The 27,617-nt window shown below is 50.5% G+C and overlaps 1 protein-coding gene across 1 annotated transcript in view; it reads left to right on the plus strand.

Moving 5' to 3' along the window:
• The first annotated feature begins 7,108 nt into the window (after positions 1-7,108).
• Positions 7,109-27,617, plus strand: part of LOC104568297 (KAT8 regulatory NSL complex subunit 1) — a 59,041-nt gene continuing 38,532 nt past the window's right edge. Inside the window, 1 exon segment of the mRNA XM_088532636.1 lies at positions 7,109-8,491. Within this exon segment, the coding sequence (XP_088388762.1) occupies positions 7,188-8,491 (1,304 nt within the window). The 5' untranslated portion in view covers positions 7,109-7,187.

Raw genomic sequence — 27,617 nt, forward strand, 5'->3', positions numbered from 1 at the left:
GATTCCTCCCTAGGCATCCGCTGTTGGCTGCCACCGGAGCCGCGATCCGGGCGGCGCTTTTGGCGTGGGAGGGAGGGCCTGTTTTCTTTGCAACCCTCCTGCCAAGGTAGCACAGCTGTGTGGGGCTTAACGCCGCGATACGCTGCAAGTGCAGTTAATTGTGGAACTCGGCTGTGATACCGTTATAGCTGATTTGTAACGATTTAGCAATGAGGGCGACTTGTGTTCCCGCTTCCCAGACGATAAAGCAGCAGATGACCAGACAGATGTGCCCCTGGGTTCCTTTTTTTCCTTTCTTTCTCTCTCCCCTCCTCGATCTCCCAAGTCTCATCTGTGTGCAGACATCCTCCAGTAACCGGAGAGTGAGTGAAATGCTGACATCGCGAGAGCCAGGGCTGAAAACGGAGCGGTTCTTTGACCAAAGTCACTTCCTTTTGCCCTGTTTATAACTGTTTTTGTGAAGGCCGCTGCCATTATCTCGTGAGGGCCCTGAACAAAGCCCGTCTCTGGAGTTCCAGCACTCCACCCTTTTTCTGCTTAGTGCCCTGTGTGTCCTTAGGAACCTCAGATGATTTTTTCCAAGGAGGGCAAGAGCTAATGAATAGTGAACTGCAGATAAGGCCTGAAGACTTATTAGGTCCTAACAGTAGAGAAGTGGTATAAAGGCCTGAGGGGTGGGGAGGGGAGCACGTGTTTTAGTTTGCACCCTCAACTGAGCGAAAAACTTCCCATCGTTTTCCTCATCTCATGGGATGGTCTTAATACTTTCTGGAATTAATCTTTGAGCACAAGTTCAGTGCAGTCTCTTTCCCTCCCCATTTAAAAGCACCCAATTTTGTGTGTATTCATATATATTTTAAACCAGAATCTGTGTGAAACAGGTGAGACAACTTTATATAATAGGAATTTAATTTAGTGGAAATGCCACACTGATTAGACCTAGTAACATGCAACTTCTGCACGTACCCCTGCGTGTTCAAAGTGTTTACAGTTTTTATTAAAAAGAGCCTCGTAGCGTTTGGACAGTCAGAATGGCAGGTGATCTGAGAAGCACCGTTTCCGTTGCTGCATTTTATAAATACCACAGCCCTGCTCATAACTTCCAGGAATACAATGTCTATCTGGAATGAAAAGCAAAAACCCCTTCAGATTGCCGCTTGATTTGCGAATCCCTTCCAGCTTTGTAAATAGCGGTTTAGCTGGGTCTTCAAGGATGCAGTTTTGTATAACAAATCGTTTAAATTAGAATAAAGCCTTTCTGTTTCTTCTCAGTTGGGCAAGGACTTGTCATACCCCAATCAGCAAAAGTCCTGGTGATGCAGCACTTCAATAAACATAATTCCTTTGTACCCTGTTTGTGCCCTTTTCAGTCTGAGTTCGGGCTAGCGTTTATAGAGGAGGGCAGTGTTACTGTGCAGGTTGCAAAGAGAGTTAGCAAATGAGCGTGTGTGCTTTTGGGCTGGGGTTTTTGCCTTTTTTGTTGATGTGTTGGGTTTTTTAATTTTTTTTTGTTCTTGCGAACCGCTGTTAATCAGATGACGGCCAAGCTATGACTCTGCTTAGAGAATGAGACAAATGGTGAAATGGGATACGCTCGCCGACATGAAGGCTTAATTCTGGAGGGCAGATTTCTGACCGTGCGGCATCTGAATTACTGGTGAAACTGGGCTGTTTATTGTACAAACAAGGAAAAAGGATCGCAGAGTCACATCTGAGGAGAGGAAATGGGAGTAGCTGTCAGCGTGAACAGACCGCATCTTTGTCTGCTCCTTAGTCAGATCTGCTGTTGCAAACATTTTTTTTTTTTTTTGGTAAGAGTGGAAAGGGAAGTGTTAAGAAACTAAGCTATTAAACCCAGAAAAGTTTAATTGAAATGTCTGCTTCTGGACTGAGGGCTTTTCCAGGCCTCAGACAAGTTAGCAGAAGATGGACCTCAAAGACTTGCAGCTCTATCCAGCCTTGTGAATCCTCTCTGAGATCTTTGTAGCTTTCAGGCAAGGTCCTGGAGTGACAGGGGGTGTGATGGCAAAGGCAGTGACTGAGCTGCCTGGCACTACATGAGAAATGGCCAGTTGAGCCCGTGTCGTCACACAGGCCCACGAGAAAGAGCTTGGACAGCATCCCCTGATAACCGAGCACCTCTGCTCCGTAGCCCGGCTCCTCTTTGGGTTTAGCTCTGCCCTGGCAGCCTCTGTGGGTTGTCGTCTTTCCTGTGAAATCTGGAGAAGCAAAAATAAAAGCTGAGATCTGCAGTTAGCTGAACATGTGTGTCCTGGAGATCTGTGCTACAAACTCCATTCAAAATAAGGTATTTGGGCTGGGCCAGGATCCAGTGAGGGGGGACCCTGGATTCTCTGCTCTGTCATTTCCTTTTGAGGACATGGACGATTAACATGAGGTGTTCTGAAAGACTTTTAGTGATAGTTTTTAGTGATAGTTCAGTGATAATCGCTAAAAGTGAAAGCTTTCATGCAGTGTGTTGAAATATGAAGTATTAAGGTAGTGTCATTTACTTGGGGCTACAAGTTTTGGCAGTGATTTTTGAGCAGAGGCCTGTAGAATAGTACCCGGTGAATGGAAACGCACCTTTAAAATTAAGGGACTACTCTGTTTTCTGTTTAATTTGCTGTCTGAGTCCTGAGTTCAGGTTTTCATATTTCCTGGGCAGCTTGCCCAGGTTATGCGAAAGGAAAACAAAAAAACCTCTCTGATACTGGATGGGGGGGAGACGTGGATTTCACAATTAAAGCTTGTTTTTGCCTTTGTTAGTACTTTGTCAGGCTGCTTCTTTCTGCAAATGTCCCATTGTTGTCCCTTAGAGCACATTTCTTTTTATTTGACTGCAAACTGTAACTTTGTTCTGAGAGCAACTTAAAAGCAAGGGTTATTTTTCCTTGCAGCCACTTCATTTACCAGGCGAAGGCATCCTTGCTTGTATTTATCAGACTTTCCAGACTTTTGATTTAGGAAATGACAATGAATCTTGTTTTACAGTTTTTGTTTCACTTTCTGACATCGTATTGATAAAGCTTCTGTACCTCAGATTGGGCATTTGATTAGTTTTGTTTATGTTCAATAGGAATTTGCAGTCGTAACAGAAAATTGTGCTTGAAGGAAATGGAAATACGGAGGTTTGAGTTGAGGTTTAATGTAGGCCCTTAGGGTTTCTGTTTCGAGAGCCGATCGAAAGACCCTGCTGTTTTTGTGGACCTGCAAATGGAAACGGGCACCTTTTATCCTAATCAGGAGCACTCCTGATTGGAAACAAAGGCTACGACCGTGGAGTGCTGTAATATCTTCATTAATGGCTCCAGAGCAGGAATACCACCTCCTGGGAGGCTTTTAATGTTAAAATGCTTATTTTTCCAGAGAGATGTGGTGCGAGTCTTTTGTGTTAATATATGCGGAAGATGTTTGCACGTGTATTTTAAAAATCTGCCATTCTTATTTTTAAAAATGTTAAGAACATACATAAGAATCTTGAAAAGTGTGGATTTCCCGAATGTAGGTCACTATAAGCACACTGTCTGCCAAGCTGCACGTGATAGCTGCTTTATTGATAAGTTTGTCATCCTGCACTTGTCACATTTCTTAATTAAAGCTTTGAGAGTTACTTTTCATCTGCATCTCTCTCTGCATTGATAAACAGCTGTCTTAAAGCTGCAAAGGATTGAAAGGTGATACCAAACGCAGGCAGAGAGTCTGTTATGTCTAATGATTTCTGAGAGTTGTGCCTTTTTGGATAAGGAATGTATTTCTACGGCTCAGGGCTTTAACTTGTGTGTCAAGTACCTGCATTTTAAGTTGTGTGACTGCTGAGTTTAGAAGCCTGGATGATGTATGTCAGTTGTGAAATAAAGCAGGTAGGGATTTTATTCTAGCGAGCTTTTCTTAAAATCCACTTGTAACCAGCAGGGTTTTGAGATTTGGTGGTGTTGTGAGTTTGCTGGTGGAGGGGAGAGGAGGGTATTGGAACTTGGTAGGACAATCACTTGCATTGGGGAGGATTTTCCTTGGCTCCCGTTCGCTCAACGGGAACCTCCCAATGCGTATCCAGGCCCAAGGAGCAGTTAGCAGCTGGCCAGAAGCCTCTGCGCGAGGTGGGACCTACATGAGACCCTTCACCCAGCTCCACACCCACCCGTGCGGGGAGGCCGCTGCGAAAAGTGTGGAGCGGAGGAGGTTCTTCACGGCTGTGTTGAACTTCAGCCTCCGAGAGATCCGTGTGAGCTCTTCTAAATCTGCATTTCTAGTCCAAGCCCACTTAGGCACATTCCTCCTTTTCCTAAGGCTTGAACAAGTGCTTTGTAGGAGGAGATCTGGGAAAGCAAGGAGGCCTCGGGTCGGCTCCTTGGAGTAATCCGCGTGTGGTTTGGCCTGCGATGAAACTAAACAGCATGCGGAGGAATTCTTGGATATGGATGTCAAGGGTTGAAATTGTAATTCAGGGAATATAAATTTCTACAAGGTGCGTGTGGGATCGAGGACAAGGCGGCTGCTGCTGCGCGCTGCTGGGGGGGATCGGAGAAGGAGGGATAACCAGCCGGGCAGCGCTGAGGAGAGTGGCTGTGATGTGGCTCCTGCTTTGGTGCCGAGAGACCAGCTAGAGGAAGGCTCTGAGGACCCCTTCGGAAGGCAGCTGGAGCACTTCAGGAGTTTAGATGGGCCGGGCAAAAAAGGTTACTGAAACCTCCTGTTCCCTGGGCTTGCAGCTCTTCCCCGTATTCCCATGAACATTACGGGGAAATACGGGTGTCCGAGTGCTCTGTCCGTTGCTCGTGTGTCTTCCAGCGTCCCATCATTGCCTCAACTTCATCTTTTCCCCCTTTGTTCCATGTTTAGAAACACACCCCAAGAAGGTGGGTGCTGGTGCTGCTCCCGTGGGCCTGCGGCGAAGCCGCTCGCGTGGTGATTACACCCCTTTTTACCTGCTTACCAGAGGCTTTCATCTCCTCTGTTAATTAACGTGAGCTACTCTGGCAGTGCTCTAGTTTTAAAGTAAAAACCGTGCATGTGGATTTTTTTCTGAGTATTATTTTAAAGCACTGTCAGCTCCACGCTGGCCTCGCAGAAATGATTTCTTGTGCAAGTTTGAGAAATGTGGAAGGGGGAACGTGCACCTGGCATCCCGCTGCAGCTGCCGAGCGCAGGGCAGGAGGCGGCTCTGCAGCAGAAGTTCAGAAGGGGACAAAAAGCACATTTACAAGCGTACCTTAATATTTTTTCCAAATCTGGTTTATAACAGTAGAGGAAACCATGCTGCGTCCACCGCACAGACAATTTTTAAGGACTATTTTATGAAGAGAAAGGAAAGAAAAAAACCACCCAGCAACTTTTGGAGGTCATCTGGAAGTGTCTGGAACAAAGGCTTGTTCCTGACGGAGGCTTGCCAGACTTTCAGAGTATTTTAAGTGTTGTCCATTCCACTATAAAAGTGACGTTTACGCAGCTAGCTGCCTGTCTGCAGGGTTGTGCTAGTTTAATACGAGGGCTTTCTTTTTCAACTGCCTTTGCTAAACTGGAGGAAAGGCAGTATGAAAGTTGTTCTTCCCTTTTCTACTTCTGCTCCTAATAAAACTTCAGTTGATGAGCCATAGTTTTGCTTTTTAAAGTAAAAGTACGTTTGTGCAGAGCCACGGCCCATCCTGAAACAGCAGCAGCAGACACGAGCATCGGCGAAGGCCTTGGGAGGAGGTTGGCGAGGGGGAAGCCCTTCGTCCCCACGCTCTTCCTCCCGCCTCTCCCAAGGGCGTCTTTGCTCCAAGTGGAAAGTTCCCTGCGAGAGCTGTGATCTTCACGTTTTTATTGCTGCAGGGTCATGTTCAGCCTTTATGACCCCAAGTGATGATTGAAAGCCGCTTCCAAGGCAGCGTGTGTTGGAGTTTTTGGCATACGCTGTGCTTTTTCAGCAAGGACGGGTTATAGTTGTATTTAAAAACAAGTGAGTCCTGTTAGCAGGGGATTTATGAAGTCTGAAATAAGTCTTTGCTTCTGTTGCAGTATCTTCAAAACTCTTTTTTTCCCTCTTTTCCCCTCCATCACTTCCTCTGAGCGTCGCTTTTGGACTTTTCCTCCTTGTCTTCCCCCTCTTTGCTGCTAACCGTGAGTCTGTCGAGAGCGAGCGAGGCCATAGCTTGGGCTGGCTGTGGACCTAATAATAGGGTTGCTGCCCGACTGCTCCGTGTGCTCCTAGAGACGAAACCGGGAAAAAAAGAGCGTTTTCCACCTAGGATTGCAGGGCTTCCCTCCGCATGGGGGTGTGGATTTGTTTTCTCTAACTTTCCTCTCTTTATTTAAAATAAAGAGAGATACTCAGCGCTTATAACTGTATATATAACTGTGGGTTATATTTTATTTTGCTCCTTCAGACTTCAGATAATTCTCGCTTTTTTTTACAAAATGATGTATTAATGTGGTCATTGGGGTGTGTTAACGAACAGTTACCGCAAGCTTATGCAAATTAATGTGGAATAGGAGAGCTGATATATCAGGCAAGAGACCAAGGCAATTTCTTATTATTGAATTGCCTTTGAAATAGCTTAGGAAGGTAATAAATAGCTTTTGCAGCAAAAATAACTGTTGTGCTGTTGCAGCAGACCTTTCACTGGACTATGGGAATGCCTTAAAAGACAAAGGTGTTAAAAATGGAGATTCCTGCCTCTGAAGCCCTGTCTCTGTCCAGACTCCTAGCTCTAGGTTGTTGTTTCTTACGAACCCTGGCTGGCAGCAGCAGCGAGACGTGTTATAGAGAAAGCTCGAGGAGTTTGAGGGGGCAGCAGGTGACCTGGATGTGACCAGGGACACAGCTTTCGGGGGGGCCTGGGACCTCTTTATGCGCTTGGCGGATGGACTCAACAGTGACAATGACACTTAGAGGCCAAAGCTCTGGGAGATGCTGGGGAGCAGCTCTGGTTTTCACCGTCCTGGCGCCCGGGTGGCTCTGCCTGGGGTGAGGCTGGCGGCCGCACCGGGGACCGCTGCACTGAGCACGGGGCGCACGTGGCCCTGCCAAAGCAGCCTCCAGTCTCGCTGCTTTTGCCCCTCTCTTGCTTATTTTATTATTAGGGTCTAACCACCTCTCTCTGCCTTCCCTCCCTTCTCCAGGCCACCCTCCGGCGAGGCAGTGAGCGGCAGCGGCGCTGGCCTCGGCCCCGGGAGAGGCTGCACGTCCCGTCCCTCTGTGCTGAATGGCTGCGATGGCGCCCGCTCTCACTGACGCAGCAGCCGAAGCTCATCACATCCGATTCAAGCTGGCTCCGCCGTCCTCCACCTTGTCGCCTGGCAGTGCCGAGAGCAACGGCAACGCCAACAACATCCTCCTGGCTGCCAACGGCACCAAAAGGAAGGCCATTGCTCCGGAGGATCCCAGTTTAGATTTCAGAAACAACTCCACGAAGGAAGAGCTGGGCAAGCTGCAGCCGCTCGTGGCCTCTTACCTCTGCTCGGATGTAACATCTGTTTCTCCAAAAGAGCCTCTGAAGCTGCAAGGGGTCTTCAACAAGCAGACAGTCCTGAAATCTCACTCTCTCTTATCTCAGTCCTTCTTGAAAACGAGTGATCTGTTGGGGAGGCAGCCAGTGTTGGAATTCACTTTGGAGAATCTAAAACCAATGAGTACTAATAGCCAGCCACCTGTCCCGCAAGCGCCCGTAAATGGCTTGGCCAAGAAATTGGCCAAAAGTACCAATCCAGACCATGAAAACTCTAGTTCTCTGAATGGTGGGAAGTGTGCTCCCCCTTCTGCTGCCCTCCAGGGGATCGACTATAATGCGGGAGGGTCTCAACTGGGGGACTTGAAGACCGCGGTGACCAATTGCACTCTTCCACGCAGAAGCCTTGCCGCGGAGCACCCGACTCCGTTTAGCAATAACAGCACCGCAAACAAACCTTGCCCAAATTCCATGGAGCAGCAGCGGGTGCTCGAGGGTGGCAGCGGAGAGGCGAGGTTGTCCAGTGCCGAGAGTCACTCCGACTTCGGGAGCAGTAAGTTGGAGGAGCAGAAGCCTTCCCTGTTGGCCGGGCACCACAGCGCTCTCGACTCGGAGATGAGGACGAGGGCGCTGCTGCGGCGGCAAGCGGACATCGAGAGCCGCGCGCGCAGGCTGCAGAAACGCTTGCAGGTGGTGCAGGCCAAGCAGGTGGAGAGACACATCCAGCAGCAGTTGGGTGGCTTCTTGGAGAAAACTCTGAGCAAGCTTCCGACCTTGGACCCGCTGAGGCATCGGAGCCAGCTGATGTTGACCAGGAAGGCGGAGGCAGCCTTGAGGAAAGCAGCAAGCGAGACAGTTACTTCCGAAGGGCTGAGCAGCTTTCTGAAGAGTGACTCCATATCAGAAGAACTGGAGAGATTCACGGCCAGTGGAATGGCCAACTTGAGATGCAGCGAGCAGGCGTTCGACTCGGATGTCACCGAGAGCAGCTCGGGAGGAGAGTCTGACGTTGAGGAAGAGGAACTGACCAAAGCAGACCCAGAGCAACCCCACGTACCGCTGTGAGTAGCAGAAATACTTTGCCTGCCTATGGTAGGGGGAGAGCAAGGGGAAAGGTGGAAAACAAGGTGGAAAAAGGTAGAAAAATCTGGATTTTGCAAGAACCTTTTACTTTTTTTGGTGGGCTTGGATCCAAGAAGGGGTATTTGTTAAAACTAGTGCCATGTGGTTTGTAGGACACTTTCTAGTTGAGGCAGCACGTGTGATATTTCAGATCAAATCCTTCATGTGTGCAGGAGTTGTTGATGTTGCAGAGTAGCAAATCCTGGAAATTCCGGCTTGGCTGGAGCAGCTACAAAGCTAAAACATTATAAACTGTTCTCTCCAGTGGCTTGTTGGTATGTTGGACCTGTCTCCTGAAATGAAAAGTTCACCTATTGCAGTGGGAAACTTTGTTGTAAACCAGCTATATAAAGTAAGGTCAGTCTGAGTCTTTGCAGTTAGCAGCATAATCCTGACAGAGATTTTTTTTTTCCCTTAAATAAACTGTCTTGCAGAAGGGGAAAATATATATATATATTATCTATATACACACACACACGCACATATATATGTATATGAAAGGATTTGGTCCAGGTGCTGGTGGAAGGGCAAAGTGAGTGTGTCATCTCTGGAACCTCTGGGAAATTATTGCTGGGAGTTTTCCTCTTGTGCCTGAGTTGCGTTAAGTGACAACAACAGTCTCATAATTAAGGTGTTAACTGGATACTATTTGCATGAATTTTAGCTGTCAATTTGTGTGTGGAGGAGGAAGATAATCAAGAGAAAGGTCTTGAGACAGGTCAAGTAACAAAGGAAATCTTTTTTCTTTTTTTTTTTTTTTTTTCCCCTTCCAAAGAGAAGCATTTTCCCTATGAGTGCTTACCACGGTATATTGAACAAATCTCTTAAAAGGCCATATTCCATGTGCAGTCTGTGTAAAATCTTGCTTGCATCAGTAGATGATCTGTTCCATGCTGCTGGGCCTATTGAACTTAAACCTCGGCATGCGAAGGGTAGCTGCTGTCGACAAAACGCACCGCGCAGCAGCCAGAAGTCGCCCTTTTGGGACCACTGACTCTTGTTTTTGATCAAGACTTGACATACGTTAAGTCCTTGGGTAACTATTAGCATGTCTGGCCCGTCCGGCGTGTTCAGATCTCTGTGGAGGAATAACTTAGTGTATTTTTGTACCTGTTGTCCAAAGTCATGTTAGTCACGTGCCCTGTGACGCACGTCTTGCTAAATGAGTGGGCAGGAACCAGGGCTGGGAACCCTTTGGAGTTCTCTTGTCCTCCGTAACTTCAACATCCTCCCCAGAGAATCCCAAATAGACAAGTATGGATACATGCATTACAGCTCTTGAATATTATGTATTGTAGCTTGTTATGAGAAGAGGCATTTGCTGCAATCATCTGTCTGAAGTAATATCAAACTTCCCGTGTTGCGGATTTCATAGTTCTACTTCACGTGTTGTCTGGCAAAATAAAATCTGTTTGCCACTCACCTCAGTCCCTAGAGGAAGTGCGGTATTCGGAGACACGATGCGTGAAATTCTTTGCTGACTTTTCTGCCCTTTGTTTTGTGTTAGTCCTGCCTTCAAATTCCCCAACCTCATGAGAACTCTTTAAAAAAAAAAAAAAAAAAAAAGCCAGCGATTTTAAAGCTAATAAAAAGAATTATCCGTGTGTTGCCTGCAGGTTGGGGAGCTGGTGTGCACGCTTGCTGGCGTCCAGGCCCACCAAGCCTTGTTTGAAGCTTATGCCTGTGGGTAGTTAGTAATTAGTGTGTCCAGCATTGACTGTCCTGCTGGCACGAATGCTTTGACATTGGGTCTTCCCGAGCTCTGGCACTGCTGGGATTGAGGTGGATTTGAGGCAACTTTGTGCCTGTTACTGCAACTCCTTAAATCAATCTTAAGAGCCAAGAGCTACATCCGAATACATCCAAATATCATTCTGTGCAAAACAGTGTGAAGACACAGGAAGAGGAAGAGCTGACTTTTCCACTGGAAGGCTGCCTTGGGCCAGGTTACAGATCCGCTGATTCACATTTGTGTGAGCACAGAAAAGTGGAGGCTTTTTCAGGGCTGTGCGAGTATGGCCAGGTTTGGCAGCTTGCTGAATTCGCTCGTTGAAGGGAGAGCTTTTACTCGGATTATTCATTCTTTCAGTAGTGAGACTGAATAACTTAGTGAGTGCATAGTAATCATCAAGACCCTTGTGAAAAACTTCTAAAATGATTATTTTTAGCATGAGGTGGATCACCCAAGTAAGCTGAGGAAGTCACGTGGCTGTACTTTTTGGTGGCTCTAAATGAGAGAGGAAGAAGTTTAGGTGAACAATTTGTTAACTCAATGTACTTAAAATACTGGTTGCAGTCAAGGGTCTGCCTGGGCTTAGCCTGAAACCTGCAATTTTGTGCAGGTAGCCTAAGGTCCCGGTGGACCGTTTGGTTTATGATGAGGTCCCTTTCTCCAGACTAGTGAGAGTAATGCTACGAATCGTGTCGCTTGTTTGAATAAATGTCTTTGGGATTCAAGTAGAAAAATGAGAAGGAAACGAAATGTTTACGTCATGCTTAAATGAGAGTTGACCTTTGAGTTTTTCAGGCATGGTGACATTCCAGAATCTGTGTCTGGTCAAGGACAAACTCGCCAGCATTTTACTGTTCCAGCCAGCCTTATCGTTGCTGTAGAGCAGGGTCTCCTTGAGGAACCTCAACTTTCCAGGAGCAGGAGATCCTGGACGGGGGTAGGACCTTCTGAAGGCCTCGCGGACGTGCTGCCCAGGCAGGGGCTGTCCTCGGCGTGGGTAGCCAGGCCATGGTGCAAGGCACAATCAGAGCAGGGAGGTGCTGGTTACGCCTCCTTCCTTAAGACCTGCCACGTGTGGGCTTGGTTTAACAAGACACTCCCGCTTCCAGCGCAACTAATGGGGAAAGAAAGTCTCCACAGACAGGATTGGTTCATGGTGCAGTCTTGGCGTTGTTTGGATTAAGGCCTACCAAAATATATTGCACTGCTGTTTATGCAGGAGCGCTTGGAGCGGGACATGTGAATCCCTCGGTCGGGACGGGGGGTGGCTGGGGTTCTGCCCTGTGTGCTCACGGTGACGCCGTGGTGTCCCAGAGCAGTAAACATCCCGGGATAGCTCCAGCTCCATGTTAGCACTTGCAAGTGGGAAGCACTCAGGGAGGCCTGTGTTAGCTCTGCAGTAATTGCTTTTTGCAGACTGCTCGTGGTTCTTTGGTTCTCTTGCATTGGCCCTAGACTAGCTTCATCCACATTAGAGTTATCTTGGGGTGATTAGTTATGTACCTAGAGCAGTGATGTAGTAATCACCTGGTGATCACTTCTGCAGAACTGACCTCAGTCTGTGCATCACGTGAGAGGCTGTAAAAAGCTAGTGGGAAAAAAAAAAAGCATAGGAAAGAACTTTGCTGGGTTTCTTACCTGGAAAGTCACCGCCTTAATGGCAGTTGCATCAAGCTACTGAGAGCAAACTGCAGTTTCTAGTGACTTGACTTGTCCTGCCATCTTTTACAGGGTCGGGTGGCGCTGCGTGTTCGGTGGCGGTTGTGACGGTGCCCAAGTGTAATCTAGAATTATCCCTATTTCGCGGTGGGAAACCGGAGCACCGCCCGCACCTGGGTGCTGCAGCGAATCCTCCCGCAGCCCCGTGGCTTCGCTGCCCGTCGTGCCGCGCGGGCGCCTTGCACCCGGGGTAGCAATGCAGTGTTTACCCCTGCTCTGTGCTTTTGGCAGCACCACTTTAAATCCCGTGCTGAAAAACTTCTATGCTGCTTAAGTCAGTGGTTAGTTGAGGAGCAGTTGGAGCATCAGCTGATGGAGCAACTGGTTTTAGAAGTCAGTTTTTTGTCCCTTGACTATATTCTTCAAGCAAGGGTGTTGTAAAGAAGTGTGCATCTCTTAGAGCTATTAAATAATATTTGCTGTGGCTGTGATTCCATGGAGCTGCAACTCAGATGAGAGTTCTTATGCTTTGGGGACCAAGAAAGCTTTTTCTCCTGCTCGTGACCATGATTTACTAATTCCAGTTTATGCAGAGCAATCATACATCTGTCTCTACCCTGAGGACTTCCATAGTCATAAACAGTGCTGACTTTCTTCCTGGTGTGAGTTTGATGCGTTGGTTTAAATACATTTTTCTGTGTTGCAGTTGCACGTGGCCGAGGGGAGGTCCCTTGAGAAGGGAAGCAGCATTTGGCATTTGCCCCTGTCTCGGGGGGACGGCCAAATGCAAGAAAGTGTCTAAATTCCGCAGGGGGCTCCGGCTGCGGACAGAGCATCCTTCTGGGATGTCTTTGGACACTGCAGGTTGCACTGACGCCCCTTTTTCTTTCGAAGTTCCCCCTGTGCCTCTCCCAGCAGAACTTCTGTCATTCCCTGGGCAGCTTTCCCGGGGAACAGGCATCTCCTCCTGGGTTGGGAATGGCTGTGGTTGCGCAGCGAGGGGACACTGCCGGGCTGGGCCCTTGTGCCGCGTTTTGGGCCGCTCTGCTGTGAGTTCGGGATCTTCCCTGGCAGCTGCTTAGGGCAGTGGGTTGTCACGGGCCTGTCCGCAGAGGTGACGTGCGGGACAGGGAGTCACGGGGCGTCTGGCTTCAGCAGTAAATCCTGTCTTGTCTCCCAGTCCTTACCCACTGGGGCAGCCAGGAAGTAAGGGCTCTACATGGGCTCTTTAGGTCTTGTGCGTGACACTTTGGGTAGGTTTCCATAAATATTTACTTTGCTCTTCATCGGAAAAATTGTCAGAGTGTCCAAAACGGCAGGAAAACTCTCTTGAAGTTAGTGGCTGGGAAGTGGCAGCAGAGCAGCCCTGTGGCAGCCCGGCCGCTCCCCGGCGGTGTCCAGCTGACAGGTCCCCTTTTAGCCAAGGAGAGGACCCTGGTTCGACCCGCTCTGCAGTACTGAAGCCGAAGACCCCAGTGTGGGAGCGGGGAAGTGGCTTTGACCTCGTGTTGCTCCAGCCTCCTTAAGGCTGCAGTTCAGAGCCGCGTTTATTCCATCTGGTATCAGCATGAGCAGGAAACCTGCCCGTGCCTCATGTGAAAGGCAGAGCGATGGCAAACGGGGCGTCCTTACAGCGCCTGCCAAGGCGCCCTGTGCACATGTGCTCCTCTTCCCGAAAGATTTGGGGGTTCGTTATGCAGCAGCGTGGGCTTCTCCTCCTCCTTTGTTCTCTCCTGCAGCAGATACGTCCTGGCTGCGCTAGCTCCGCGGCAGCGCCGCGCTAGGCTTCCAGCTGGGGGAAAATGTTTTCCTTGCTCAACTGGCACTGCCCCAACAGATTTTTCCACCGAGTGTGTTTTGGGCACGCCCTGGATATGGGGCGTTTTGCAAATGGTTCATTTCAAAGCCTCGGAGAGCTGCCCGGCTTCGCCAGGCCATCCTCAGCGAAAACACAGAGCGGAACTTCAGAAACTTCCCTTAGGTTTTGCCGGGGGTCCTTTGGAATGACAGGCAGGACTTAAAAATACACCGAGGCGAAGGCAGGTGTGTTGAGGAGTAATTGGGCCGGGAAGTGGAAACACTGAGTTGCAATGGGAACTTCTGGGTCGCAGTTGCTCTTTCTGTTTCCAGAGCCAGACCCTGCCCCAGGAGCCTGATAATGGGTGTCTGGGTGGTTCAGCTCTCTGCTGTGCTCAGAGCTGCCTCTGCCATCCTGCAGTGCAGTTCTGGGTAGCTGAAAGAGCTGCTGATGGGCTGGTCATTGATTCAATGAAATAGGTGGGTTTATTTTTTTTCTTCCCTGACCTCCTCCGTGCTAAGGTAGCTCTTGGAAACGTCTCCTCCAGCATCAGGTCGGCGATGGAGGCGATACCTTGGTGAGAAGGAGCATTGCAAAGGCGCGGAGGAGCCTCACGCTCCAGCCCCTGCTTTGGTTCTCAAGCTGGGCTGTGGCAGCGGTTCTTCCGCTGCAGGTTGGTCCCGGCGAGGCTGAAGGCAGCTCTTCCTCCTCTGCCAGCTGTGCAGAGGAGCTCGCACGCGCGGGGCCATCGTGGGGACGTGTGTCGAGCTCCGCCGTCGCGGGGAGCCGGCGGGTTGGCCAAGGTGAGCAGCGTGGCAGGTGGCTGCGTTCTCGCTGGCGCCCGTGTGCAACCCCGCTGCCTTCGCTGCAATACGAGATGTTCCCTCCGATAACGATGGCAGCCGGCGGCTGGCACATCTTGTCGTTCTCTTGCCTCAAAGCACATTAATTAGTGTGGTCTTGGGAATGACTGGATATAAACACGCTCTTCTCTGAACCATGTAATTCTTCAAAAGACTCGGCTCCTTTTTAAGAGTTCGAGTTCCCTTTATAAAACCTGCTAAATGCAACGTACTCTTAATGTCTAAAATACAGGATTGCTGTGTTCTTTTGCTTCTGTGGCAGGACAGTTGTCCCCGTCAGATGGAGGGCGAGCAGGGAGTAGCATGGACACGTGGTTGCTGATGTCCCTGTGCTCTGCTGGCTCCGGGTGTTCCTGCTCAGCGCTCATTTTGCCAGAGGGGTTTCAGTGTCGCTTTATTTTTCAAAAAGCCCTTCCTGGAGGCAGGGGTTGACTTGTGAAGCAGAGCTTCAGTTGGCTCCTTAGTTAACAAAATATTCAGTGACTTTAAAAAAGCCATGCAATGACTACAGGAAAATCCCCACGCTATAATGGTGGCTTTTTTTTAAAGTAGGCTCAAGACATTCAGTCACCAAATTACTGAAAGAGCAGGAAAAAAGGAGGATCAAGGTACTCTTTATGCAGCAGAGCTTCAGGCTTGTATTTGTGACATTTGAGCAGTTTCCATAGTAACCTATAATGATGTTGTAAGAAACAAGTTGCAGTGATTTTATTTGTAAAAGAGAGGACTTTAAAATATTAATGGGAGGCAGCGTGAACCGGAGAGAAGTCTAATTGGGTTTTGTGCGAGGAGCAGAAAACCTGATGCTGGCAGAGGCCACTGATTTAATGGGTTGTCCTGAGCGAGCAGCTTTTCAAACATGGAACTTTCCTTGGCCGGTGAGCAGAAGATGAGAGGGAGAGCCCTGGTCACCAGGGAGCAGTAACCTCTAATATTGGAGAGCAGAGGCATCGCGGCAGCGATTCCGAAGAGTCCTGCTGCTCTCTGCCTTGCATCTTGGCTCCTGCTTTGGTGCTGCTGATGCCTTTTTTGTCTGTGCTCTCCAGCTCTGGGAAGAAGCAATTTGATCCCAGAAGTACTTTTCACCGCAGCCCGTCCCTGCTTGGAAGCGATTCCCTCGTTTTAGGCTATTTGGTTAAGTGCTGGGAGCCGCTACCCCGTCTGCGCCCCGCGGGGTCTTTACAGGCTTGGTTGGGCTGGAGATTGGATGATTCCGTTTGGAAAGCCGTGAAAGGGAAGAGCTCGTGCAGGGCGCCCTGGTGGCTTCCCCTTGCCGACCGCTCTCGAGCTGCCGCGTCTCGGGCCCGGGAGGTTGCGCTGCCCGGTCCCATCCGAAACGGAGACGCGACGGGCAAACCCGCAGGAAACGCATCCTGGAGAAGCGGTTGAGAGAGCGGTGTCCGCGTGCGCCTGCTCCGCGAGGCCAGGAGCCCCAGCGCAGCGGTGGCTCCCGGGCTCCTCAGCCGTCGTCCAGCCCCACGTGCCCCGCTGGGCGAGCGGCGCCGTGCGGAGCGGAGCCAGCCCGCGAGCTCAGCCCCCCGCACGTGAACGGGGAGGGTGTTCCCGCTAGCCTCAGCGTGCTGGTTTTTACCTGTGTCCTTTTGTCTTACCTGCGGCTCTCACGTTAGCTATTCACTCTCCCTAGTGTGAAGTTAGGCAGTAAATCCGAGCTCTGGGGCTTGCCCTGTTAGCTGGTGCCGGGGCCGACGCCAGCAGCAGCTGGCGAAGATGGTGGGTGCTCGTGGGGCCCCAACAAGGTGCCCACGTGGGAGAGGCTCCTCCTCGGTAGCAGCTTCGTGCTCTGCCCTGTCCTGCCTGGGCACTCAGGGGCACAGCCGGGGCACAGCCCAGGCCATCCCTGTTCCTGGGGTCCCACCAGCCGAGGGGACAGCGGCCGCGCTAGGCAGCCCTGACCCTGCGTCCTGGTGGGGCGGCAGCAGGAATAGAAAGGGCGAGGGCTCAATCTGCCTGTTTCCATGCGAATCCGTGGAGCCGTCTTCCACGTGACTCGTGCTATTCCAGGACTGGCTATTTCGAAAACGGAGACAATTCCTCTTTGTGGGGCCGTGTTTGGAATGCAGGACACTTGCAGATGTGGAGCAAGAACCCTTCTAATTTGGGGATATTGGCTTTTTACTGCCCCAGCTACACGAAAATGCAATAATCCTCTCCCTCCTCTGCAGCCGGTACGCAGGAATTCCTGAGAGCCGAAGGGAAGATGCTGTTTAAACGGACATAGCAGAAAATAATTTGAGGAAGCTACAGCAACCTTAGGAAATCTTTCCGGCATTAACCCCTTTTCCTGTTTCAAGGCAGATGCAGCTGATACGGATTAATCTCAAATACCCGTCATTACAAAACACACCTCTTAGCAGGTCTGGGTGAGTGTCACCTAGTGACTTCTCGGAGTTTCCCCCTTTATGCATCGAAGTCTTCCCGTTTCCAGTGAAATGACTCGGCCCATTTGAGTCCTCGCCAGCCACTTAAAGAAAATTCTCCGCTGCGATGATTCATATTGTGCCTGCGAGAGCTTTCCATATTGAGCCCTCTGGCTCACTCCCCCGTCCATCCCCCTCCCGCTGCCTTGGGAAATGGGCAAGAAGCCCGAAACAAGTTAACTCTGGGCTATTTAAAGTTCCTTTTAATTAGCGAAACTTCGAAAAAAAAAATCTTTTACCTGAGCACTTCAGCATTATCCTGTACGTTCGTGCTGGAAAACTGGCCGAAGTGAGTGACTTGTGTCTCTTTTATTATTGTTATTATTTTTATTGTTATTATTTTTATTTTTTAATTTTGGGGGTAAACAGCTTGTTTTATGGACTTTAGTAGTTCTTGGTATTCTTATTAACGGGCTGAAGCTGCATCTGTCTCTGGTTATGGGGGCCCTGTAGTTGTCTGCTCTTTGTGTGGACGCTTGTCCCAGGTGCTGTTGTGCCTCCCGCCCCAACGGCTGGATTTATTTACCATAAGGAGGTCTAGCTATTTTTGCAGTTAATTTCTTATATGTGCCAGCTGTTAAGTAGCATTTATTTCCAAAATAAAACCTCTGGCAGAAGGAAAGCTTTCATAACCCATCCTGGTTGTCATGGCACATTTTTCTCCCCCCTTTTCCTGTCCTCCCGCTCCGATTGCTTTTTCCAGGGATGCTTTGGTTATGTTAAACCCCTGAAACCAAACGCCGCTCCGGGCCGGGTACAGGTAAGCCCTGAGCAGATTGGACACCCTGCAAACTGAGTCGCTTATTTTCACCTGTGTTTTTTTTTTTTTTTGGTGCTTGGGCAAGTGAATTTGTGTGGCAGAGCAAGGCACTCCTCGGTGATAAACTTAATGTAAAAAAAGACAAAAAGAGACTTGTGCAAACCTCTGGGTGCTTAGAAATTCCCAGGAGCTTTCAGTTACGATGCTGGCAGCGAGGAGTCACGGAAAGCCGGAGCATCCGGGGGGAACCTCGGCCCCATCCCGGAGCTCCTCCCGTCGCTGCTGTGCTTTGATTCCTGGGCATTTCTCAATCACGTTCGTCTAATTCTTGTCGGCTTGTGAGCAGCCATCTGCAGCCCCAGCGTGTAGCTATTTAAGATGTTTATGCCTTATATAATGGAGACGTCTACCTCCTCCTTTTGGAGCTTTCTAGTTGTTTTTCTGCTCCGTGAGGAGCTCTGCTGTAGGTGTTTGACTAGCTGACTATTCAAACTTGTGAAGAAAGTAATTTTTCCTGTTTTGGATCTTGCTACAGAAATCCTCCTGGAAAAAATAGTTGTTTTCACTTAAATTAGATCTATGAAAAAAGACCGAAGTGCAGCACAAGAGGCTGACAACAAAACTTCCAGGAATCAGACACATTTTGACCAAGCTCTTTCCCCCTTCTTTCCCCTCCTCATTTCTTGCTTTGCCCCTGTACGGAGTAGGGGGGCCTGGCGGTTTGTAGTTTGGGATCTGTTATCCAGGGAAGAGCGAGGGGGGATCCCGCTGGGATTCATGTGCAACTGTCCTTGCTGCTCTTGAGAATTGCTGACCTGGTACAAATGGGAGTATTAATTGAAGTAATGGAGCTCGCGTGGCTCCTTTCATCTGTTTGAGTCGCCTGTTCGTGTCCAGAAACGCTTTGTGTTACTGCTCAGTGGCTGCTGCTTGGCTGGATAAAACCCCTAGGAGAATTTGGGATATGAACTTGGTGCTCACCAGCTAGTACCGCTTTTAAAAAGTCTTGGTGTTTATTGCAAGAGAGCGTATGATAAATTCAGTGGGAAAATATCCCTTGGCACCAAGGACTGTTTTAATTTAAGTTAAAACATCCCATTGCTGCTTCCCTTTGTAGTACTGGTTGTGCACGCCGAAGCTGTTCATTGAATTCCCTGTGGGGATCCATCCTGGTCCTCGCGCAAGCATCAACCCTTGGATTAAACTTCCTCTTGGCCTGACAGCATCTCATAAACCTTGGGATTCTCCCCTTGGGAGAGGGGAAAAACGCCTTCAAACTGAGCGTTTTCTACAAAAATTCTGACTAGATTGAGCTCCTGGGTTTGTTTTTTGAGAACCTGAGGAGGCTTTGGGGTAATGATGGAGGCTCTGCCTCTTGTACTAGGTGTCTCCGTGCTGCCAATCAAAACATCTGCTAAAAATACCCCATCTTCTAGAAGAATCTCTGCTTGCAACTCTGAGCCTGATATGAAATAACACACTGTTGGCTGCAAGGGAGCCAAATTAAAGCAACAGGCCAATACTGAAGAATAAAAGCAGGTATATGAACGCATCCCTCTTTTTACTCCTTCCCCAGCGCTTTTTTATGGAACTGCCCTGAATTTGGTTCCAGAGCTTTGTGCAGGATGCAACCAGAAATCAGTGAGAGCTGGAGCCGCATCCAGGAGCTTCCTGGTTGGAGCGGAGGGAGGTTGTCCCGAGGGTGGAAAGGAGCTGGGTTGGTGGGAGCAGCTCCGGGCTGGGGCTGAGCAGGAGGCCTTGCCCGGCCCTTGGGGAAGCCCTGGAGGGCAGGATGTGTCGTGGCTGAGCCTGGTCGAAAGGACTGGGGGGAATTTAGCCGAGAAAACCACCCTGGGGCGGGAGCAGCCTGTGCCACACTGACCCCCCGTGCAAGAGTGCAGCACACGGTTTTGATTTGGCTCATGGAAAGCCCAGGAGGACAAATGCCCTTACTTTTTGTCATGAATTTGGTCTGAAATAATTCAGTGCTTAGTGTTTTCTCCCTAGTTCGTGGTCCTGTGGTTTCTCCACCCACCTTTTGCTCCGTTTTTGGTGATGTCCTGCAGCTCCTACAGGGGAGCATCTCCCTTTTCTCCCGCTCCGTAGGCTCCCGCTTGGCTGCTCTATGTGCCAAGCCTGGCTGGATGATACATCAGAAGGGATACGAATCTGTTGAAACAAGCAGCATTAGCTTCCCGAGCCCGGGAAAACCCGATCTGGTTGTTAGTTATGAGGTTTTTATCTGCCTTTTCTTTCTTTTTTTTTCTTTTTCTTTTTTTTTTTTGGCTTAGAGAAGCAGAAGGTCCTTTCCTCTCCCCTGACCATCACGATTTAAGGACCCTGTTTCCAGGCACAGGGTGAAGCAACTCCGTGGTGGAAAACCTGCCACATCTGCTCGAGACAAACCCGCATTGTCCTTGACGAGGGAGAATCCTTCAGGAATTCACCTTGCCAGCAAGAAGAGAGAGGGTTTTTTTTAAATTTATTTTAAGAGCAGCTGAGTTGCTTGAAATCGATGCGCAGTTTAGTGGTATCAAAGGCAGATGCGTATTTGTGGATGGGAAATGCTGCTTAATTGCTCAAGACGGCATTTTATTCTTTCTATCTGTGGAATTCCAGTCTGCTTTTACAGCTGCCTTTTCGGTTTTATGTCATTATTTCGGTTTCTTCCTGGCTGCCTAGCCATAGTGGAAAGCCTTGATGAATGAAATGAATCTTTCAGTGTCTGATTGAGATGAAATTAATACTGCAGCCAGGGTAGTTTGTTCATAGAGTATCAAAAGCATTCTGCCTTTTTATTTTCTTTCCTGGGTTGTGTAAATCAGTAGCCCCGTAATGAGTTGAAGCACTATGGGGTGTTTAAAAGGACCGATGAGAAGCTGAGAGCGGCTGAGGGTGACGCAGGTAGCGCCGGCTTCAGAAACCAACTGCAGGAGCCCTGACTCCCAGCAGCAAATGCAGCCGCTGACAAACTTGCCAAATACAATCGTTCCCAATTAAAAGCGGTTTTGTTTTCTCTTGGGCATGTTTCTATGTTCACTAGCATTCAGCAGGTTGCTTTTGAGGCCCTTGCTCGGATTTTCCCTAGTTAAAGAAATAGCTGAGCTCGTCGCCAGGGAGGAGGGAAGCTGGGATCCCCTCTCCTTGGGATTCAGGATAGCCCCTGCAGTTCTGCTAAAGCAGATTTGAGGCAGCAGGAAATAGAGTAGCCTCTGCCGGGCGTCGCAGAGCGGCGCGCACGCGTCGGCTGTGCCTAGCATGGCCAAGTCCCCAAAACGCCACCGCTTTTCGTTCTTTAATCCAAGGCGGCCCTGCTCCCGTTCCCCATGTCCATGATTGCGTTAAGCAGCGGAGCCCCTGGAGCCGTGCGTGTCCGTCAGGGAACGTGTGAGCAGCAGCGGGAGGGTCTGCCCTCGTCACTCGTGCTCCTGAGAGGCTAAACTTGGAGAAGTTGATGTTTGACTTACAAAGCTTCAGTTTTTAGAAGGTGTTGCTAGGTACGTGTGGCTATGGAAGATGTTCTCTCGTGGTCTGAGAGGTTCCTGGGCGCCCTGCGTGCCTCGGGTTGCAGCTGTGACAAGGACACCGACCACCTGAGCTCCGTGGGCCACCTTCGTGCTGCTGATGTTGGCATGAGTAGTTGACAGTTTATTTGCAGAGTTTTCTTTTTTGGAGTAAGCAAAGTATTGATCATTCTGGGCTGCCGCCCAAGTGGGTTTTGGAGCATTTTGTCTTTCCCTGTAGAGAAAGAAAGGGAAAATCTTCATCTGGGGAGCAGATTTCACCTGGAAAACCCAGCGCAACATCCTCTTGGAGCCATTGCCCAGAGACAGGGCTGGCGGCCACGCGATGAAGCCCCAAGCGCGGGGGCACCGGGGCCTCCTGCAGCTCCTGGACGGACCCTTGGTCACCGCGTCCCCCTCCGCTCTGCTCGGCAGCAGCTTTTCCAGCCTTGACAGGTGTCTCTGGAAACACATGCCGGGGTTTCCCGTCTCATGGCAGAGCACAGAGTTCCCTTGTTCCTGAGGGGAGAGAGGAGGGAAGGCAGCCAAGTTCGGTGCTGCCTCATGGCTGAATGTATCTCTTAGCTTCGAAGTTGTATTTTCTTTGTTACTGTTATTTTTTTCAATGAAATCATTGCTGTAGCTCTGAACACGTCTGCTGTGGTCAGAAAATATATTCTGGTTTCTTCTGTGCATATTTGGAATCCCTTTTCTGTTGCAGATCTACTCCTTGAGGAGGGAGTTGTTGTTCTGCATCCTTTGGAGAGACCAAAAAGTGCTCTTGAGTCTTTGCTGTCCTCAGCAAACCCCTGTGCTCTAACATTGGGTGAGAGGCACTGAAATTTTGGGCCTCTCTTTGATGCCTAAGAGACCAAAGCGAAGATTTTAACGCACAGAAACGTTGTCTGTCAAATTCAGAGTTGTTCACACTGTTGCACACGTGGATTCCCTGGAAGGTGTTTGCCTGGAGCTGACGGTTCATCCGTGGAACCTCATTCCTTGGGGTGGGAATCCCCATGTCCAGCGCGGTTGGCAGTTGGCCGTTTTCATGAGCTTTGAACGTGTTTTGTGTCACCTCCTATCCCGCAGCGCCAGGGTCCTTGTGCCACAGAGCAGCGCAGCAGCAGGTGCCGCGAGTCACCTCGTTGAGGCTGTGGTGACAACCAGGGCCCTTGCAGGAGGGGAGCTTGATAGGGTGTTTGATAGCAGTTCTCAGGTGGGAAGCTCGGCGGGCCAGGACGCTGGGGCGACGGTTTTACGGCTGCGAGCGCTTGCGATTGTTCTTGAAACTGCTTCTGCTTCCTGCTCATGTCTTTCCAAATGCCCCAAAGCTGCTCGTTGCCCTTCGCCTTCGCAGGCCGCACCGCAGCCCTGACGGTGAAGCAGGTTCCCTGCTGTCCCGGGGAAGTTTTGTGCCCTTAAAAAAAGGGCGAGAACTGTTGGAGAAAAGACGTGAGCGTGCTGGGAAGCGAAGTTTGCACCTGAGCTTTGTCGTTCCTTTGTTAGACCCTTGAGAATCCGTATGGGATAGAGCCTCTGTGGCGTCTGTGCTCTTGCTGTGTGGGGAAAATTGTGCTTTGTAGCTTTTCCCAGGTTAAACCCCAAATAATCCTTGCTAAGGTCACTTGGTAGGGAACTGGGCTTAGATAGCATTAGGAGCACCTGGATTAATGGTGTGTGCTGCAGTGAAGTGTGTATGAAAACCTATAGGAGCGCTCGTGTTCCTCACCGGGACGCACCCTTTCCTCTTCCGCAGGAATCCGAGTGTTTAATCTTGGAAGCTTTTGCACTTGTGGTTTATGGTCTCTGCCATTGCTTATTCTGGTCGTGACTGCAAATATTTGAACATCTTCCTCCTCTTGAGCTAAGATTGAGTCCTGCTCATGCAGCTGGAATTCCGACACAGGAACGACCATGGGATAGTCCCTGCGAGCTGATGTTCCGATCTCTGTGGTGCTCGTGCCCCGTTGTAGGGCAGGGGGCCGTAGCCTTCGTTGCCAGCCTGTCGCTTTGGGTAGCCCCTGCAAGAGGCCGTTCCTGTGCCCCTGGTAACAGGGCAAGAAACCTCCCTTTGGGGGCAAGTTCTTGCGTTCCGGGGTTGCCGCCGCTGGAAACGTGCGGGATGCCGCTCTGCGGACGCCCGCCCTGCCCGCTGTGCACTCAGGCCCGGGCAAGTTGTGTGTTGTTGTTTGTGTGTTACTTGATCACGCTGTGTGTTATTTAGAGAGCTCTACTTGCCAGGCATGGGCCGGGGCGGGTGTTTAGCTTGTCCATGTGCAGAAAACAGAGGTGTTGCAGGAACACCTGCCCGCGCACGGAGCTGCCCCGGGGCTCCCCGCGCCGCCGCCTGCCGCGAAGCCTGGAGATGTCCTCGCCCGAGAGCGCGGCCGCCTCCTCCGTACGGTCATGGTTAGTCAGCGAAAGCCCTTTCCCTCCTCCGTGGAGCCCCTGCCAGGGCTGCGGCCACAGTTAAGGCCTCTCCTCTCCTGTGCTCTCCGATAAGGACGGAGCGAACCGGCCGCCCCGATGCCTTATCGGCCGGGGAAGGCGCCCTTGGAGCACGGCGGCGTGGCGGAATGGTCACTGCTGTTGGCAAAGGGGGAAAGGAATCCATTAAAAAAGGAATTAAGATTTTCTCCTTTCAGAGTGCACCCTTGATTCTGCTGCTAGAACTTCCAGGTTTTTCTCCCATATAAGCTCCACGAGCCCCAGCATCCAAGTAGGGAATGTGTTAGCTGATGCTTGTGGAGCTCTTCAAGAGCTGCCAGGATCCCATTTATGCCCAAAGTTGGGCTTTTTACATGGTATTTGGGCATGGTCCCTGCTGTGCCGGGGCGCTGCTCACCTCGATGTAGGGTTGGGGTTTGGGTCCGGCTGTCTGCGGCGCGCAGAGAGCAGCCACCTCCTGAAAAGCAGAAAAGCAAATTCAGAGGGATCTGCCCTGGAAGGGGTCCAAGCGCCGCAGTTTGTGTGTGCGGAATTCTGGCCGGCTCTCCTTGGACACGCCGCAGGTGCCCGTCGTGTTTGCATCTCGAAAGCGCTCCGCAAACATGGACTGACCCCGCAGTTAGGCCTAAACTTTCTTTTAGCTAACGTTGACTTAACTTTGAAAGGAAGCTGCTATCTGGCCTTCTCTGTGCGAACGCTGGAGTGGCTCCAGCGCGGGACACACTGACTGGTGGCTAAAAATAGGTGCCCGTGGCTCTCCTGGGTGATGTAGGTGAAATCAAGCAGCTTTTGTGCAACGTGAATTGTCTCCCTGATCTGAAACCACGGTTCAAATAGTGGTTGTGACTTTGGCACATCTCTAAATTTTTATGTATTTGGTTATTTGGCCTGTAGAGCGATGGTGCCTTTTTGGGTAAAATGACCAAGGCAACTATGAGCTCTTAATTCCACTCTGTGCTGCTCGGGGACCAGATTTGACTACTTTTGGGGCACAAAACAATGTTTGAGGAGCTGCAAAGCTGTCCTACCATAGTTGCCTTTTCCCACTTTGAATTACCCAATCTCAAAGAGCCAAAGGACTGAATTTGGGAGCAAAATAGTTGAACTGATCCTAATTGCCCTGGTGCCTCGTGCAGAGCCTCAGAGGCTTCCCCTGGGGAATTGGATGGTTGGGGATCCTTCAGCTTCAAGGGGATGAGAGGACGCGGTGCAGGGTAGTAAGTGCTTGGGGGAAAAAAGAAATGTTGGTGGCAAATGCAGCGCTGCAGCGAGGCTTTCAAACCGTCTTGGTGCTTCGCCAGGGGGTTATTGTTGGTGCCTTTGCTTCGCCTAGCAGAACAGGTGGCCTTTTCCTTTGGTGTCTTGGCAGATTTGCTCCTGAGCCTTATTTTAGAGAGCTGAAAGAGAGGGAGAGGGCACGGGGGGCCTTTGGAAGCTGCATTCCCGAGGGCCCCTGTTCCCACCCGAGCTGTGAAGTCTAGAATAGTTACTCGAGGATTCGTAGCTATTTTGAAGCAATTGCAGTTCCAGCAGCAGCACTGAAATGTGGAAATGAGGCTCATTAGCCTTTTTAAAGTGATTTAACTGAATTCTGAACGGGGTTTATCCATTTTCCGTCATGTACATTTTGAGACTTAAGTTTTGCAGCTTGGGAAGACTCTGGGAAGAGGAGAAAAGGGCTCGTGTCCTCCCTGCCCCGGAGGCGGCTCGTTAGAGGCAGCTGCTAGGGCAGAACAGAAGTTACAACCAATTTGCTGCACCTTCCCATTGCCTCTTAGGTTTTTAGGTCTCTACCTGCTCAGGCCACTGGAAGGAGCCGGAGCCGCAGGTGCTGCGTGACCTGGTCGCTGTCTCCAGAGCCCGCGGATGGCCCCGGAGCGGTGTTTGCAGTGGGATTTCTGCAGTGGGAGCCGATTGCTTCCCAGGATTTAGGTGCTACCTCTGAGCTCAGCCTTGCTGCGGGTGCGCGTGGTCAGCGCGCCGCAGGGTGAGGTTAGTCTGGGATGGGGAGGCTCCCTGGCTGTCGATCCCCAGCCTGGACACGTGGCGTGGAGACCTGCTAAAGGCTGCTCGGTGACACAGTCACCCGCGCGCTAGGAAGAACTCGCCTGCGACCTCCCGCTCGTGGTTAGTTTCTTTCCTATGGCTCTTAAAACGCGCGCGCTCCCTCCGGATCGCAGCCCCATCCCGCAGGGCTCCCCGCTTGGCGAGGGAGGAGCGTGTCCGGGCTGCGTGTGCCCACCCTTCGCTTCAAGGACGGTGATTCCGGTCCCGAAGCGGCCGCGGGGTGATGGGTGATGCAGCACCGGGCTCTGCCGCTCCCGCGGACCCGCCGGACCCACGTCCCTGCCGCCTCCATCCTCCGCCAGCTGCTGCAGCAGATGCCAAAGGGCAGGATTTAGCGGCGCTTTTGGCAAGCAGCGGCCTGTGGAGGGAGCAGAGGTCCTGCCTGGGCCGCGTCCTGCCGGAGCGCTCCCTGCCCGGCGGCTCCGGGACGGAGCGAGGGAGCGCCCGGTCCCGAGGACAGGACTGAGCCCAGCAGCGGGGACGGCCCCTGGGAAAGGGAGCAGAAGAGCCCCTGGAAGGAGGAGACACGGCAGAACCGGCAGTGTAGGGAAGAGGCTAGAGACATAGGGGCAGATCCATTTTATTTATTTTTTTCTCCTATATCTGTAGATGATAAAGCCAGATGAGATCATCATGATGATCTCTCCTCTTCTTGCATAAGCAGCTGTATAATTTGTCTCAGTAAATTCCTGTTTGTTTAAGCTAGAATAGGTTTTCCAAACCATTTTTTACTTCTGACTTGAATTGGCTTTGTCTGAACCTTCATCCCCCTCAGCTCTTGCTGCAGCCCTTGTCGTTTGCGTTGGGAAGCCACGGAGCAAATACAGGTGTGAGCAGCTTCCCTCTCCCACCCTACAGAGCCCAGAGCCTCACACGAGATTTTAAGTCTTTTTCTTTCCACAGAAATTTTACTTTTTCCCAGATATATCTATACATTTAACTGTTTCTGGGTTTTAGCCGTGCATCAGTGTGAGATTTTCCTAAAAATGCCTCCTGTTTCCAATCTTCCAGTTGCCAATCATCTAGGATGTGGTTTGAATATTTTTTCCAGCCTTTTGGACTTCCTGGTCGAGCAACTGAAGTACCAAGGACTTTTATTTTTCCGACAACTAAGTTAAATTCCGCTCCCCCCCCCCGTTTTTTTTTGTTGTTGTTGTTGTTTATGCAGAGCTTTAGACTTTCACTGATAAGTGCTTGAAGAAGAGGAATAGGTAAAATCCTGAAAGGGTGCTGGAATGCTGGCGTGCTCAGCTGTCCTGCTGCAAAGGTTTGTGCTCGGCCTGTGTCAGAAGATGAAGTGCTGGGGCCTCCTTGCCGCTGGTAGCAGAGCCGCCGGTGCAGGAGCTGTTCGCTCCAAGGTTGCGTTGGCCCCGCTCCGAGTCTTGCTGACAGTCGAGGGTGCTGTGCCCTGGATTCCTGCTGTCCTTTGGACCCTGTTTGTAGGCCCGGTTTAGCTCCCAGGAAGACTTTGACAGCTCCGCGTTGGAGATCCTGGGAGGTGAAGGTGGCTCCAGGATGTGGTTCTTCCATCCCAGCGGATGGACCTTCTGCTCCAGCTCTCCTACTTGTTGACTCGGGAGCCTGGGGAGGTCTCTGGTAGTTGTGCGTGAGCGGGGCTTAATCCAAGGATTCTTTGGACAGCCCTTTCCAGGCGTGGATGCTGTTACCCTCTTGCTTCCCCATTCTGCGGTGCCATCTGTCTTTCATTTGCTTTTTCATTTCCCTGACCTATTTATGAAACGCGTTTGCACAAGCCCTTTATGCAGTGCCAGCAGAGACCCGTCTGAACGGTGACCA

Source organism: Tinamus guttatus, unplaced genomic scaffold (genome assembly GCF_059628265.1).
Source record: "Tinamus guttatus ecotype Peru unplaced genomic scaffold, ASM5962826v1 Tinamus_guttatus_pri_ptg000463l, whole genome shotgun sequence".
Classification (NCBI taxonomy): domain Eukaryota; kingdom Metazoa; phylum Chordata; class Aves; order Tinamiformes; family Tinamidae; genus Tinamus; species Tinamus guttatus.